At 52.9% G+C, this 16814-nt stretch overlaps 1 protein-coding gene across 1 annotated transcript; it reads left to right on the top strand.

Moving 5' to 3' along the window:
* Positions 1-4010: 4010 nt before the first annotated feature.
* On the top strand, positions 4011-15969 carry LOC129398094 (uncharacterized). Its single transcript, XM_055114401.1, has 3 exons — positions 4011-4100; positions 7207-7370; positions 14998-15969. The coding sequence occupies exons 1-3, from the start codon at positions 4011-4013 to the stop codon at positions 15485-15487; spliced, it is 744 nt and encodes a 247-aa protein (XP_054970376.1). The 3' UTR covers positions 15488-15969.
* The last annotated feature ends 845 nt before the right edge of the window (positions 15970-16814 follow it).

The raw sequence follows: 16814 nt of genomic DNA, 5'->3' as shown, positions 1-16814 counted from the left end.
CAGAAGGCTCTGGGTCCTGGGCTGCACCCAGGATGGAAGGAGGTAGGGAAACAGCATCTCCAATGATGCTGCGGCCAGCCAGGCCTGCCCACTCAGAGCCTTGGCCCAGTACACCCTAGGCAGCAGGCAGGGAACAAGCAACACTCCTGGGTGGCCATTCTATTCCTGTCCTCAGCCCTCCTCAAGGGTCATCATTCCTGGCACTCTATTTAGCCCCACGGTGGGTGACTACATGAACTCCCTGTGGTGAGGGGTGAGTAGCCCATGGAAGCCTCCCCACTACCATGCAACCCCATCGCATCTCCGCTGAACTCCGAGCAGAAAACGGCTGCCTGATGGGAACTGTCATTTAGGTTCCCAGGCTACTTTGGTGGATCTGAGAATAAATCCCTCAAGACAAGGTCCTTGCTCTGCCCTTCTCCAGGGTGGGACCCAGAGTTACTGGCCCCTCCATCCCACGGAGCTGCTTCTGCAACCCTCACTTCCTAAGCACAGGTAAGGCTCACCTGTTCTTTAAAGACCTCCAAAAAATGTTCTTTCTTGGCTGCAACCTAACTCCCTCCTGCCACACCTAAGGCCCATTTCTTCTGGTTCTGCCTTCAAATGATTCAGAGAGATTAGAGGCAGAGTCATTCCTAGAGTGACATTTTTACTAGTCCACAGTACAACAAAAAAATTAAAGACAAAGGAATGTCTATGTGTTGGCATAAAGTCCATTGACCATCTTTTCTTGGGAATAATTGTTTTCTTTCTTTTTTTTTTTCTTTTTTTTGAGACAGGTTCTCACTCTGTCACCCAGGTTGGAGCGCAGTGGTGCGATGTTGGCTCACCGCAATCTCTGCCTCCCAGACTCAAGCAATCCTCTCGCCTCAGCCTCCCAAGTAGCGGGGACTACAGGCATGCGCCACCACACCAGGCTAATTTTTTGTATTTTTGGTAGAGACAGGGTTTTGCCATGTTGCCCAGTCTGGTCTCGAACACCTGAGCTCATGATCCGCCTGCCTCGGCCTCCCAAAGGGCTGGAATTATAGGCACGAGCCACCGCGCCTGGCTGGAACTAACAGATTCAGATGATGTCACTCCTATTTTGAGAATTAAAATGTATTTTCTTAGGTCAGGCGTGGTAGCTCACACTTGCAGTCTCAGCACTTTGGGAGGCTGAGGCAAGTGGATTGCTTGAGCCCAGGAGTTCGAGCCTGGCCTGGGCTGAAGCAAACCCCCCCAACCCCCAATAAAAAATACAAAAATTAGCTCAGCATGGTGGTGCGTGCCTGTAGTCCCAGCTATTCTGGAGGCTGAGTCGGTAGGATTGCCTGAACCTGGGAGGCAGAGGTTGCAGTGAGCCGAGATCATGCCACTGCACTCCAGCCTGGGTGACAGAGCCAGACCCTGTCTCAAAGAAACAGAAGTATTTTCTTTAATGATGGTGATAATAGATCGTAGGTATGTTCTCCATGCCCTTAGGGAGCGTAAATTTAAAGCTGCAACTCTTTATGGGAACCTGGCTTTCACTTGTTTTCTGGCTTTGTTTTTCTGTCAAATCCAGAAATCTGGAACCACTGGTTAAAAAGAAGTCTGAGAGCCAAAATACACACAGCCAGCTGTGAGTTACTACCTGCCTTACCCAGGAAAAGGACATGAGCTGCCCAAGCACACACCTCTTTGCCATCTATGCCAGCATTTTTACCTTCAAGGCCGACGTTCTCATCGTGTTAAGTACATTTGAGTTTAGTAAGTAAGTATGGGTTCTAGGCAGGGTTCAAAACCAGTTCAGGGCTGGGCGCGGTGGCTCACGCCTGTAAACCCAGTACTTTGGGAGGCCCAGATGGGCAGATCACAAGGTCAGAGTGGCCAGCCTGGCCAACATGGGGAAACCCCGTCTCTACTAAAAAATACAAAAATTAGCTGGACGTGGTGGTGTGCATCTGTAATCCCAGCTACTCAGGAGGCTGAGGCAGAATTGCTTGAACCCGGGAGGCGGAGGTTGCAGTGAACCGAGATGGCACCACTGCACTCCAGCCTGGCGACAGAGCAAGACTCCATCTCAAAACAAACCAGTTTAGTCACGGACTTAGCTTTGTGATCTCCTTGTGCCTCATTTTCCCCACCTGTAAAATAGAAACAATAAGACTTACTTCATGGGATTGTTTGTGAGGATTAAGTAAAGCACTTGGAACAGTGCCCAGCACACAGAGCTCAACAAATGTTTACTATAATCCTAATTATCTCCGCAGGTTTCACCTGGACAACATGTGGGGCGTGGGCAGGCAGTGAGAACACAGATGGTAGCCCTCGAAGCATCCCAGCCTGAAAAGCACATGAGTCAGCCCTTCCTTCCACTTACCCACTACCTCTCACGCTGGTCGTCTTTTTTTTTTTCTCTCTCTCTCTCTCTCTTTTTTGAGACGGAGTCTGGCTCTGTCACCCGGGCTGGAGTGCAGTGGCGCCATCTCGGCTCACTGCAACCTCCGCCTCCCAGGTTCAAGCAAGTCTTGTGCCTCAGTTTACCAAGTTGCTGGAACTACAGGCACGCACCACCACGCCCGGCTAATTTTTGTATTTTCAGTAGGCTGGATTTCACGATTTCGGCCAGGCTGGTCTCGAACTCCTACCCTCAGGTGATCCGCCTGCCTCGGCCTCTCAAAGTGCTGGGATTACAGGCTTACGCCACCACACCAGGCCTCCCTGGTCTTCTTAAAGTCAATCAATCCCAACTCCTGTAATCCATGTAACTGCTTTGAGTGACTCTGGAGCCATCTTTGAAGCCCCCACAAATACCTAAATGAGGAACAGGAGCCCTGCAACACATTCCCCTAAACTGTGTTCCTAAGAACCATCCAACTTCCTGTGGAATCCTAAGGCCCCTTCCTCATTCTCTTTACCAGTATCCTGGCAATGGTTGTTTGAGCCTAGTTAATGACAGAAGCTCCAGACAGATGCTGTTGGGGGTCCTCTACGAAAAGACACCGCCATTCCCGAGGGTGACGCTGCAGCGGCCCAGCACTTGTGCGCATAGAAGCTAAGGGGAAATTACCCTACCCTAAACTCCAGTGAAAAGCCCTTTGCAGTCCGACAGGCTTGCATTCACATCCCAACAGTGTGGGGTTTGGACAAATTCCATAATCTGAGTCTGTTTCCTCCTCTAGAATGCGAGTCTATGAATTCCTGTCTACTGCCTGGAAGTGCCGCTGTCAGGACTGAGATAATGTGTGTACTTTCGGTGCACAGGGGACGCTCAACACGTGCGAGCTTCCCTTGCAGAAAGCCAAGAGATGAAAGGCTGGGGGCCGCCCCTGCCTTAACGTGGATCCCACACTCTCCGAGATCATCTCCCCAGCTAGCGCTTACTCCTGCCCAGGAACCAGATCCTGGGGCCTCCGGGTAGCTCAGCCTAAGGCGCGGGGAGCAGAGGGGGCCAGCGCCCCCAGAGGAGGAGGTTGCGGCGGGGGGAAGGAGGCCGCGCCTTTCCCCGTCCCGGGCCTCCCCCGGTCTTGCTCTCCCTCCCCGGACTACCTCCTCCCCCCGCGCGCATCCGGCGACGGGCACAGGATGTTCTTTCGCTCCCGTCCCCGCTCCGCCCCCGCTCTCACTTTCTCTTCGCTCCCCTCCCCCACTCCCGCCGCGCCCGGCGCCGGCACCTAGTTTAACTCTTTCTCTCCCGCGCTCGGCGGCGCCTGCGCGCCTCCTAGGCGGGGGTCCCATCCTTCCCGCCCGCCCCCTAGGACGCGGAGCGACGGGGCTGCCCGGGAAGGGGCGGGCCTGAGCTGAGCGCTGGGCCCAGGTTCTCAGGATCTTGTGGCCCGCAGCTGTTGGAGAGGGCTCACTGGGAGCCGGCACTCTCTAGAACCCCCGCTAGTTCACCCGGGTGAGGGTGGGGGTGGAGGTGGGTACCCACACTCGAGACAACTGCGCGCCCGAGAAGGGCGGCCAGGCGGGCTTAGTTAGATGCTGGCCCGGCGGGAGGCGAGTACGGTCAAAGGCCACCAACCTCATCCTCCCCCCAGGTTCGGATGCGGAGGGGCCCAGGGCACCCGGAGAGGATGGAGAGAGGCCACGCCCCTCGCGACGTCACTGATGTCAAGGCAACCGGGGGCGGGACGGTGGGCTAGAGAAGGGCAGACCTCAGGGAGTTGAGGCTGCCGGTGGCTCTGGGACGGGGTGGGGGTGGGGGCGCAGCGGGGGCGGGCTTTTCAATTTGCTTCACTCAATGATGTCCAAAAAACGGAGTGAGGGTCAGCTTCTGTTCGCTCGTTGATTCAACAGGCATTTATTGAGCGTTATGCTTGGGGCTGTGCTTAGGCACTGGGATATTGCGTGCTATCCGAACCCTGCCACTTGTTGTGAACTAGGGTAGGGTGGCTCTGCGTCCCTGGAACGGACGTAATTATTAACAGTGCCCCTTTTCAAGTTTAAAGTGTCCCAGTATGGGCAGTAGTTAAGGAACACCTTCCTCCCAATTTAGGAAAGGCTCTAACCATACGGGGAAGGAATATAAACTATTGGGTACAACAGGCACTTTCCTGGTGCTTTGTATTCTCTGTAATTTTTGCCCCTCATTCTGCAAAACGAGTGTCACTAGCAACTTTTACAGACGAAGAAACTGGCTCATAGAGGTTAAGAGACTTACCCAGGGCCAAACAGCTAAGTGTTGGAACCAGGATCGAGACCCAAGTTTTATGTGCCCTCCAAAGTATTTCATGCCCACTTCTCAAAATAAGTAAATGGTATCAAATAAATAAAAGACACTGTCCCTGCCATTAAGGAGCCTACAGCCTATGGGAGAAAGGGTTTAAAATACTGCAGGACATAACTAAGCAATAAAATATAGAAAAGATTAGGCAGGGTGCGGTGGCTCACACCTGTAATCCCAGCACTTTGGGAGGCTGAGGCGGGTGGATCACCTGAGGTCAGGAGTTCAAGACCAGCCTGACCAATATGGTGAAACCCTGTCTCTACTAAAATGCAAAAATTAGCCGGGCATGGTGGCGTTCAACTGTAGTCCCAGCTACTCGGGGGGCTGAGACAGGAGAACTGCTTGAACCGGGGAGGCAGAGGTTGCAGTGAGCCGAGACTGCCCCACTGCACTCCAGCCTGGGCAACAGAGCAAGACTCCATCTCAAAAAATAAAAAAAAAAAAAAAGGAAAAGATTAAAGGCAGCTCACAGGCTCAGAGGGAAGCCACTAGTTACGCCACTCTCCTTTCCACCTTCTGCCCTCCTCTGTGGTTTTGTTCTCTTACTGAGCAGGCATCTGCCCTCCTAGCAGGCATCTGCCCTCATTCTACTCTGCACCCAAGGTTTTGCAGTTGGTATTTGCCACAACCTCCCTGATATTAACTTGGATGTCAGCCTCTCCCTTCCCCACCAGCCACCACCCCCCGCCCCCCACCAAAGATTTTGGGGAAATGAAAAATAGTGGCACTTCAAACAAAAGGGCCCCAGTGAGCATCAGTAAGCCAATAGGCTTGATGGGACTGGGGAGACCAAGGCAGGAGAGAGAATAGGAAGGATGGAAAGGGAACATCACCAAATGAATGGGTCACTTGAGGAACATTTGCTGCCCTACTGCTGTGCAGGAGGCACTGCACTAAACCCCGTGGCCTGGACATGCCATGAATGAACTCAGGTCCCATCACAGAGAGTACACAGGTTAGCTAGTGTACTCACTGTGCTTGGTTGAGGAGTCTGAAGTTGATAACATACACAATAAATGATGTTTGAGAAAGATTATTCCAGCAGGGTGTGTAGGAGGAAGGAAAAAGAAAGGACAGTGTGGCAGCTGCTGTGAGAATTTGGGCCAAAGGTGGACTCTATGGGGCTGGAGGGGAAAGGGTGAAGGAGAAAAGTAATGAACAAACAATATCTTTTGAAATAAAAGCAACAAAGGGAAGAATTTGATAAGAGATCAGACATAAGGATGGTGAAGGAGAGAAAGCAGTTAAAAATTAATCTACCTTTGCAGTGAGTTTTAGGACTGGGAGGGTCATGGTGGGCAATGGGGAGGAGCTGGTATGAGGGGCATGAATATGAGTTCAGTCACTTCTAGGCCATGTAAGGGCAGGTGTCCTGTAGGTGACTGGACTTGGAGATAGGGAAGTCCAGAAGAGCAGTGGGCTGCTGTCTGAGAGTGTCCCTGTCACAGCCTCGAGCAATCACTGACCTGGGATCATGGACAGATTTCAAGCATCAGGAAGAAGGTGGGAGTAGATGGCAGTGAAGGTGCCTCCCGACTGGGAGATGCAGTGTGCATTGGCTGGGTAAGAGCCTGTGTGGGAAGCGTGATGTGTGTATGGGAAGGGGGTCCACGGCCCAGGCCTGTGTTGGCATCTTTAGCCACAGAGGGTGCCAGAGATGCCACCAGATGGCAGGAGGCCCAGGTGAGGCACTTCAGCAGCCTGAGGTCCCTCCCCTAGGCCCACTCTCAAAGGCCCTGGAGCCCAGGCCTATGCTGCCTGCCAGGGCCTTTCCCGGAACCACTCCTCCCCGCCTGTCCTGGCACTCTCCAGGCACAAAGCATCCCTCAGGGCACTGCGCAGGCACCCCAGGAAGCTGGGACGTGAGACAGGTCCCCACCCCCAGGAATAACCCTGCTCTGGGCTGCTGTCATCCTCACAATGGCCCCACAAGACGCCAGGAGACAGCATAGGGACAGCATAAGTCCCCAGTGGGGACCCCAAATGGGACCCCATTTCCCCTGCATAGAGGGGGAAGGAGGAGCTTTGTGGCTAGGTGGCAGGATTCCTGGGTCTTTATTGTGGTTTGGGGGTGGGGGCAGAAAAGCAGGGTCTCGGGCTTCAAAACACCACACCACCTGCCTCTCCCTCCCTCCGAGGAGGAAATCTTCAGGGGCCTAGTGGTTTTGAGGGGAGGGGGCAGGAAGAGACTCTGAACTCTGGGTCAGCTGAGGACAGAGATAGGGGAGATCCTCTTGCCCTATGTCCCACTTTTCTCCTAGGATCCCCTTCCTCGGCTCCCTACTCCACCACTACCCCAGAACAAACTCCTACCTCTGTTTGCAACTAAGAGTTACATCCCCCATGCCAAGACCTTCCGAGGCGTCCCAGAGGGGTGAGGTTTGGGGAAAACAGGACATGTACACAGCAGCTGTGTGCCTGGCCACACCTGTCGGGTGGGGTGAGGAGAGTGCTTCTCCCAGGTGGGCAGAGCCTGCTGCGCTCAGGCTGGGGGCTGGGAGACGCTTTAATAGAGGGGCGAGAAGGCAGAGGGATGCGCAAACCGGCCACGTGGAGGTCTCGCGCGGCAGGCTGGGGCGCGAGCAGAGGAGCGGGCCGTATGCTTGCCCCTCCCGTTCCAGGGAGCTGCCGAGTGCCGGGTCGTCGCTGACCGCAGGCTGCAAGAGCGGTTGATCTGGTGAGCGAGCACACCCACTTACCCAGCTGCTGAGTCAGGCTGTTCTCGCTCGCGCTCGCCCGCCCGCCCGCCCGCTCGGGACATTGTGTTCCAGCCCCGGCGCGCTGGCAGCGGGCCCAGGCGCTCACACCAGCCTCCTCGCCCTGTTTGTGCTCGCGGCTTGCGCTCGGCGCGCAGTCTCCCGGCCGCCGCAACCATGCGATTGCACGCTGGGGCAGGGGTTGGCGAGCAACCTCCGGGGCGCGCGTGGGCCCCGCAGCCCTGCCCACTCACCGGCCTTAGAGCACCCAGACCTAGCCATCCCCCATTTGCCCCTGCTTGGGTACCCCAGGCTTGGGTGGCGCCTGGATTAGCACAGCTGGGGGAGGGAGCAGGTGTGGGGAGCTCTACGAGCAGAAGGAGCCACCCAGGCTGCCGCCAGCGCTCTCCAGCGCTCAGTCCGTGCTTCTCCAGCGCTCAGTCCGGGGGGCGGGAGGAGGATAGCTGGAGCTCGCCAGCCCCAGACTTGCGAGACCTGGGACGCAGTCACGTGACAACGGAAGCCCGTGTTGAGGGGGCCAATTCAAGCAATCCCCAGGAGGAGCCTCCCCTTTCCTAGCCCCCCTTCCCTGATCCTTCACAGAAGCCTGGAACACGGAGACTCCAGGGATTCCCGGGGCTGGCAAACCAAGCCCAGCCCTTTTGGACGGTTTGGGAAATCCCTGGCACGACGCCGGGAGTAGGGAGAGCCCAGACACTGGCGGGTGGGTGTGGACGACAGGGTGAAAGAAGGGCAAGGCCAAGGAAGACGACCCCAAACTGCCCCTGGAATCTGACCCTTCCCTGTGTTTAGCTCCAAACCCCCGGTTTATTCAGAGCCACGTTTTCTCCTTACCCATCCTTCTGTGGAAAGACATCACTAAGTGCTGGTCCTAAAGATCCCACCCTCTCCAAACCAAGGAGGGAACAAAGCATTTATATAGCACGTTTACCGTGTGGAAGGCTCTGTATTGGGTCCTGCTAAAGAATGTCACCATGAGGTTAAGACACAGTCCTGAAGTCCTTTGTTCTCCCTCCTTCCCACCTCCACAGTTTGCTGTGCCATTTGTCATGCCAGGAGTGCCCGTCCTCCCTGTCTACCCATCTCTGCTGCTCCGGCTCATAAAGCTTCCTTGAAACAGTGCCAGCCAAATCTGATTCCTGTCTCCTCTGAACGCCCAGCACACTCAGTTTGTACATTTCTCACGGCACAGCGTGTGGCCTGTCTCATATTCTAGCGATCTGTTTACTAATCCTGTTCTTCTAACCAGATTAGAAAGTCCTTGAGGCAGAAACAAAGTCTGCTTCTTCTTTGAGCCCTCTCCTCCACTGCCCCCGCCTCCCACCACCATTCCAACTCATCCCCCACAGGCCAGGCTTGGCACTGGAGTTCATGTTCAATAAATATTGGGTGTATTGAAATGATATCCTCCCCTTGGGCAATTGAAGAGACAAACACGCTGGATGTTAGGTTAAATAATAACCCAAGCCAGCAGGTGGTGAGTACCAAATGTGTGTAATAGCTATAGGGACTCAGAAGAAAGAAGGTGGTGATATGGGAGAAAGATCCCAGGAGGTTCTAGGCCTTGAGCGCTGTGTGTGTGTGTGTGTGTGTGTGTGTGTGTGTGTGTGTGTGTGGAGGAGGAGGAGATGGGAGGGGTGGACGTGACTCATTCTGCTTGACATCACCACAAAACAACCTCCACGCTAGGCACTTCACATGCATTATCTCTAATATTTAAGGTTGGGGGGATAGGATTGGGAGGCTTGGAGGGCACAGTGCCCAAGCCAGGCCTGCCTTCCCAAAGCCAACCAGAGCGTAGAGGCAGCCTTGGATCTGGGCTCCCCACCCTCAGTCCCTGGGCACTGCCTGTTCTCTGGCCTGCCACTCCTACGTACTACACCCAAGAGAGCTGCCCAGCACTGCCTAGTTCTGGATGCACTCTGGTCCCACCCTGGTGAACAACTGCCTGTGTGACCTTGGACAAGGCACTTCCTCACCGTCATCTGTACCTCTCTTGCAGCCCTTACAGGCTGTGACTTCCAGTCGGTATCCAAGTGATGCTTGCCGCCTTTCCGGGTGTCACCTAGGCTGCTGGGGCTGTCTGCACCCTACATTCCCCCAAACACCCCCATGCATACACACTCATTGCTCCCTCCCAGTCTGGAGCTGCTGAGAGGAACAGGGTACAGAGTGTGAGCAGGGATGGTAGGTTTCCTGTGGTTGCAAAAGGAACATCAGGACTTTCCCTGCGGTGCCCCGAGCTGTGGGAGAAGTGGGGGAGGAGGAGGCAGGGCCAACCTCGAAGGAACCTCTGCTCTCTTCCCTCCCCTTTTTAGTGCTCACAGCTCTCAAAAAGGCTGGTACAGTTTGTTACGCTGGGACCGGAATGTACCGTGTGTTTCATATGGCCTCTGTCCAGTCCTACACTGGCCGCTTTATATTTATACTTCCTTCTTTAGCTGTGGCATCCTGCTGTCAGTTACCCCTGCTCTCATCTCCCCATCTTCCACTTGGGCTCCCCAACTCCCCATGGATCAAGAAATGAGTCTCCTGCTTCCCACTCCCCGTCTTTAGGTTCTAAACTCTTGCTGGGGGTGGGAAGGTGGGGTGCAGAGAGACCCTGGAGAAGTTAGACTCCAGAAGGGTGAAGCCCCCAGTCCTTTCTCTCTCCCATCACCCAGCCTTGAAACTGCCTCTAAAGCTATGGAGTCTCCACACCAGGTCTGGAGTTTCTCTGGACCCTTGAGGCTGATCCCTCTCCCCTTGCCAGCCTTGTTTCCCAAGCATTTTAGCAATATTCCTGAGCCCAGCTAGACAAGTGACAGCACTATGTAAGTTGCCTCCAAGAGCTCGGCAGACCTGGTAATCACAGATCCTTCCTTGTCAGTCACAGAGAACAGAGGCAGAGGTGGGGGCCTCGTGGCAGGGAGGGGGATCTACCCATCCTCTCACCCCCAGGAGTCACACATTCCTAATGGAATTTGACACTTGATGATTTCTCAATGATTTTCTGAGTTGTGACCAGTTTAATCTCCTCAAAGTGGCTTAGATATTGAGAGATCAATATGTTTATGATCTGGCCTTCCTCTCCCAGGAGCATGGGATATTATTATTCACATTGATGGCTAATCTTGATTGCTTATATGGAGAACTATCTCTGCACACCAACCCCCAACAGCGTTTGGAACCCAAAGACTGTGGCGCAGGAGACTCACTACTAGACCCAAGGTTGAGGTTCAGGTCTTTATTTACAGGATCTCATTTACTCCTCACAACAATTCTGGGGTGTGGGTGCTATTGTTAGCCGTCTTTGACAGTTAAGGAAACTGAGGCTCAGAAAAATGACAGAGCTCAGCTGAGATTCACACTCAGGTCTGTCTGACATCAAAGCCAGCACCTATTTTTTTTTTTTTTTTCTGAGACAAGGTCTCACCCTGTTGCCCAAGCTGGAGTACAGTGGGGAGATCATGGCTCACTGCTCCCTCAACCTCTGGGGCTCAAGCAGTCCTCCCACCTCAGCCTCCTGAGTAAACGTCCCAAGTAGCTGGGATTACAGGTGTGAACCATCTCACCTGGCCAAAGCCAGCACTTCAAAATAGTCTTCGAGATTGTTCAGATTATGTAACTAAAATGCAAATTCTCCATTTTTCAAGCCTCAGAGTCTTACTCCCTTCTCCCTTCAAATGAAGGAGAACTCTGCCTCCTTGGAGCTCCTGCATGCCTTGAGGTGTGATCTGACAGCTAGAAAATTGTTTTTAGCCCATTCAACAGGCTGAAATCTGGATACTAGCAAGGCCCCAGAGGACAGTCTCAGCAGTGGAGTTGGATAGTCAGGCCTGCTGGCTGTGGGCTCCGTGTGTCTCTTGGCTGGCTGGCATGCCTGCTGCCCCTCACCCTTCACCCAGGAATAAACTTCCTGGTTGTATTGATTTGGCTCTGGGATCCAAAAACCAGGGGCTGAGCCTGGGTTCCAGGGCTCTGAAGTCAGGTCTATCTGCAGCACCCAGTGACAGTGACACGGCCTCTCTTAGGACCCGTTTACAGCAGGCCGTTGGGAGAAAGCACCACCGTTATGTCAATCCCTGGCACTTATATCAGGCTGTGTACATTTAATGTACCTGCCTTAACTCAGTATGATCTTAATATGCCTCTAAAGTGAGAATCAGACCCGCTTTCCTGCTGGGAAAACTGAGGCAAGAGCAGCTAAGTTGCTTGCCTAAGGGCAAGAAACTAGGTTTGTAGTTGCTGTCTGGGGTACTTTGTTTCCTATCACAGGGCCTCTCCTGAGCTAAGAGAGGAAAAGTTTTCCAAGATGTCCTGATGATGTGTGGGCTTTCATTCAGCCCCATCACCCAAGGAAGGGACCACAGCACCACACTGCCCGTGCCAGCCTTATCTGCCTACCCCCAGGGGATGAAGCAGGGACCCCAGACGTAATGTATTTAGTTGGTCTGTCCTGGTCTCTGGCAATCTGTCCTCTATGGCTCTCATGGGCACATTTTGTCTTTCTGACCTTCTTCTTTCTCTGAGTTCGTTCTTCTTTGTTTATCTTTCCTTCTGAATTTCTCTCTCCTTGTTCACTGAGAGTCCTGTTTACCTCCATCTATCGGTGTTTACTTTTTATTTTTGCTTTTTGTATTTCCAGTCTTCTGGGAATTTTCCCAAGATCCCTTCTGCCTTCTTCCCTCTGACACCATCTTTTTTCCCAGGAAGCATCTTCCATTTGTTCCTACCTCCACGCCCTATGCCTCACCTTGCCCCAAGCTTCTGCCAGTGTCAGATTGCTCAGCCTTGTTAATCCAGTGGGCACTTACAGAGTACCTACTGTGTGTCCCAGGAATTGAGTTAATGCCCTGGGAACCAAAGTCCTACACCTGTGCCTGGGCATTTATTTATTTATTTTTATTTTTATTTTATTTATTTATTTTTTGAGATGGAGTCTCGCTCTGTCGCCCAGGCTAGAGTGCAGTGGTGTGATCTCAGCTCACTGCAACCTCTGCCTCCCGGATTCAAGCAATTCTCCTGCCTCAGCCTCCCAAGTAGCTGGGATTACAGGCCCCCGCCACCACGCCCAGCTAATTTTTTGTATTTTTAGTAGAGACGGCGTTTCACTGTGCTGGCCAGGATGGTCTCGATCTCCTGATCTCATGATCCGCCCGCCTTGGCCTCCCAAAGTGCTGGGATTACAGGCGTGAGCCATCGCGCCCGGCCATGCCTGAGCATTGATTAAGCACCTACTGTGTGTGTGTGCCAAGTATTGTGCTACAAACTGGGGACACAAAACCTGGTCGCTGCCCTCCTATGGGCTACTTGGGAAGTCTGAGTCCCTGGTTTACTTGGGAAAATGCACAAAAACGGATCATTATAATGTCTTGGGAAGTTGGGGACTGGGTGTGGCCAGAGCAGAAGGTTCAGGGAGAGAGGAATTGGCCAGGCAGAGCAAGGGTGCAGGACGTTCCAGGTGGAAGGAACAGTGTGTATAAAAGCACACAGGCGTGAAGCAGCCCGGTGTTCTCTGGTGGGCACTGGGAGTTGTTTGGTCTGGCTGGACATGGAGTGCAGGTTGGAGAGCCCAGGGAGATGAGGCCAGAGGCAGGCAAGCCCAGATGGTGCAGAACCTCGTGTTCCAGCAAGAGTTGACCTTTATCCTGCAGCAGCCGGAAGCCCAGGCAGCCTCATGGTTCCCTGCAGCCCGGGAGCTTCAGGGCTGAGCCTGGGCCAGAGCCAGGCCCAAAGCACTCTCCTCCGATCCCCCATTAGCCCACATTCACAGCCCTCAGCAAGGCCTGTGAGAGTTAGTCACTTAAATATAATGCTATTTCCAAAGCTCATTCATTCATTCATTCATAAATGTTTAGCAAGCGCTGATGTTTGCCAGGTGCTGCTCTGAGCGCCGTGAATGGGTCATTAAACCCCACAGAGGTTCCAGCTTTCAAGAAACTTATATCCTTGGCAGTTGGGAAGGGGACAGGCCATAAAAAAAAAAACAGAACAAATAAGTAAGAAAATTTCAGATCACAATATGTGCAAAGAAGAACATGAATAGGGATGCGATGGAGTGTGAGGGGGGTCTGCTGAGTACTCAGGGAAGGCTGCTCTGAGGAAGGTTATATTTGAGCTGAGATCTGGATGACAAGAATAAACCAGTCATGTTAACATCTGGAGGCTGAGGGTTTCAGGCACAGGGAACAGCACAGCACATGCAAAGTCCTCAAGGCAAGAAAGAGCTTTGTGTTTTCCAGGTTTAGAAAAAAGGCTGAGTTCAAATCCACTACTCTCCAGTAATCCTCTGCAAGGATTATTACACCCATTTTGTAGAGATGGAAACTGAGGCTTGGTCAGGAAGGTTAGTTTCTTGGTCAAAATCACAACTGGGAGTACGCATTTTGGCTGTAAAGCCACTATTGTCGGCTGGGCATGGTGGCTCATGCCTGTAATCCCAGCACGTTGGGAGGCCGAGGCGGGCAGATCACCTGAGGTCAGGAGTTCAAGACCAGCCTGACCAACATGGAGAAATCCCGTCTCTACTAAAAATACAAAATTAGCCGGGCGTGGTAGCGCATGGCTGTGGTCCCAGCTGCTCGGGAGGCTGAGGCAGGAGAATCATTTGAACCCGGGAGGCGGAGGTTGTGGTAAGCCGAAAGCATGCCATTGCACTCCGGCCTGGGCAATAAGAGGGAAACTCCATCTAAAAAAAAAGCCACTATTTTGGGGTGTGTGTATATGTGTGTTTTTTAAATAAAAAAATCAAGTTCAGCAACCATGTGTCCTAAATTATCTAGAATGGTCAAATTTCTAAAATTCTTTTTTTTTTTTTTTTTTGGAGACAGAGTCTCGCTCTGTGGCTGTGAGTGCAGTGGCACGATCCCAGCTCACTGCAACCTCCACCTCTCGAGTTCAAGCAATTTTCCTGCCTCGGCCTCCCAAGTAGCTGAGATTACAGGCGCCTGCCACCATGCCTGGCTAATTTTTGTATTTTTAGTAGAGACGGGGTTTCACCATGTTGGCCAGCCTGGTCTCAAACTCCTGCCTCAGGTGATCCACCCGCCTCAGCCTCCCAAAATGCTGGGATTACAGGTGTGAGCCACCGTGCCCGGCCCTAAAATTCTTATTGTCTTCTGGACAGTCATCTTGGACATGCTCTGTGTTCCATATCATGACTTCAAGCCTTGCCTTTTTCATGTACTACCAGTGGGATCCTAGACTAGCACTTTACCACTTTAAGCCTCAGTTTCCTAATTTGTAAATAGGGAGGAATTGTAATCATTCCAATATCACAGGCTTGCTGGGAGGATTAAATGAGATCATCCACATCAGGGTCATCACAGTGCCCGGAATGGGGTACCTGTGAAATTAATGGTGATTCTTCTTTATTGTTACCTTGGAAAATGGAGGCCAACTGCAGGATGATCGTGGCTCCAAGGAGCTGCACAGAGAAAGAGAGACCAACAATGTGAGGCCTCTGATGCATGAGACAGGCAGGGGAGTAGTGGGAGGAGAGAGCAAGAGTGAGCAGCCAGGAGGGCCTCTTCCCTTCCCTTTACTCAGCCTCTCACTCCTCTGCTAGGATCCTGCATTGACACATCTTGTACTTCCTGTTTCCAGGGAAATTCCTCGCTGCCGGACTGCGCCCACCCTTGAGGACCTCACAATCTCTTTGGGCAGAGCGAAAGCCAGACAGAGACAGGGACTACGAAGCGACAATCCCCAGCCCTGTGTGTGCAAGGAGCCCCCGAGGGGCAGGCAGCCACGCTGCAGAAGGCTAGACTCTCCGACCCCCAGGGAGCCTGGTGTGGGCTGCAGGGACAGAACGCTTCTCAGAGGAGGTAGGGACCCCATGGAGTACGTGACGCCTGGCCCTCCAGCTGCATGCTCCAGTTATCAGGACAGAGACCCCTCCCCACCCATTCCCAGGCTTCCCTGGCTTCCTGCTCTGCTGCTGGGAGGCCCTGTCACCACACATGCGCGTGCACGCACTAACATACACACACCCCTCTCAGGCACCCCCGGAAGAGCAGCTGCAGCTGGAGGTGGGGGTGCACGGAGCACAGCCAGGGTTCTCAGATCCCTAGCCTGCTCTCCCACCCCGCCCTAGCCCCCAACTGCCGAGCTGCTTCTAGTTTTAAAGCAAAACATGACTCTGTCCTTCCTGCTGCTCAGTGGCAGCAACACTGCCTGGGGTTATTTTTAGCAGGGATGCAGGGAAGGCACAGTTCTCCTTGACTTTAACTAGGGACAACCCCCACCCCTCAGCCAAGACTCACTGGAGGAGGCCGGGTACGGAAACCCCCCTCCCAGAAAGGGGAAATGGTGTGTTTTCTGTTCCTTCAATTCACTAGAATGGGAGTTGCAGTCAAGCTTGGGGTTGAACTGATGGGAAATTCTATGTTCCAAAGCCTGTGGGCTCTGCCCCATCCCTGGTCTCTGTGTTTCCATGAATCCGGGAAGCAAGAGGCACATGGTGTCTGGAGTCGAGGTGCCCTGTCTGTGGGTGTTGGTGTCCCTGGGAAACTGCTTGGTTATAGCCAGGCTCTGTGGACTACACAGGGGCACCAGGCATTGTGGGTGGTGTTTCACAGGCGCTGGCTAAATAATTCATTAAACTGAGCATGTCTGTTCCGTGTATTTTTCTGTATGTGTATCTTTTAGATGCTAGCAGTACTTTATGAGGTATAATGTACATACATTCCACATACAGTAAAATGCACAGATCTTAAGTGTACAGCCTGATGAATTTTGACAAATATATCTGCCCATGTAACCATCACCTAGATCAAGATTTCAGACATTTTCACCACCTCCAAATTCCTTCGTGCCCCCTTCCAGTCAGTCTCTACCGCAGAGGCAACTGATTCTGATTTCTATCACCATAGATCATGTGTGTGTTTTACAAAGTTAAAAGAAATACAGCTGCTGTCATAGAAGAGGGAAATGAGCAATAAAGTTCTTAACATGAAAGGGAGGCCTCAAAAAAGGGGTTACTGGAACTGGAAAAAATGAAGGTATCATTGGCTGGGAAACAGGAGGTTTCAGACCCAGCCCAACCCCTCAGGGTTGGGACCAGAGGGCTTGGGACACTTCTTGGAGCAGAGAGGCTGTGAGTTGGGAGGGGGCAAGGGGAGGGCCAGCTGTGGCTCAGGCTCAGCTGCCTCCTGTTCTGCTAGAGGTCCCTGCCCCTCCTCCAGGCCCTCCCCACTGCACAGTTTCAGCAAGGCCAAGGCTGCAAGGAAAGGTTCTCTCAGGGGCATCTACCCAGAGGCAGAGTTTAGGGCCCCTTTGTAGTTAGATTATTTGTTTTTCTTGCCTTCCTCTTCAAGGTTTGGAACTCCTATATCCTTTGTCCTGCCTGGGGAGGGGAGAGGCTGAGGCTGTCAAAGTAGAGTGCTAAGGAAGAGTCACGATGCTTTTCATTCTTTCCTTCC

The sequence above is a fragment of the Pan paniscus genome, chromosome 5 (assembly GCF_029289425.2).
Source record: "Pan paniscus chromosome 5, NHGRI_mPanPan1-v2.0_pri, whole genome shotgun sequence".
Taxonomy (NCBI): domain Eukaryota; kingdom Metazoa; phylum Chordata; class Mammalia; order Primates; family Hominidae; genus Pan; species Pan paniscus.
The sequence above is the reverse complement of the archived record's forward strand: the minus strand, read 5'-3'. Positions and strand labels throughout refer to the sequence as shown.

Bases quoted from the DNA above. Each gene is read 5' to 3' on its own strand.
- LOC129398094 (XM_055114401.1), top strand. From the start codon at position 4,011: ATGCGGAGGGGCCCAGGGCACCCGGAGAGGATGGAGAGAGGCCACGCC. The intron at 4,101-7,206 runs GTGGGCTAGAGA...ACGCTTTAATAG, and splicing joins AGGCAACCGGGGGCGGGACG to AGGGGCGAGAAGGCAGAGGG. The intron at 7,371-14,997 runs GTGAGCGAGCAC...TCCTGTTTCCAG, and splicing joins CTGCAAGAGCGGTTGATCTG to GGAAATTCCTCGCTGCCGGA.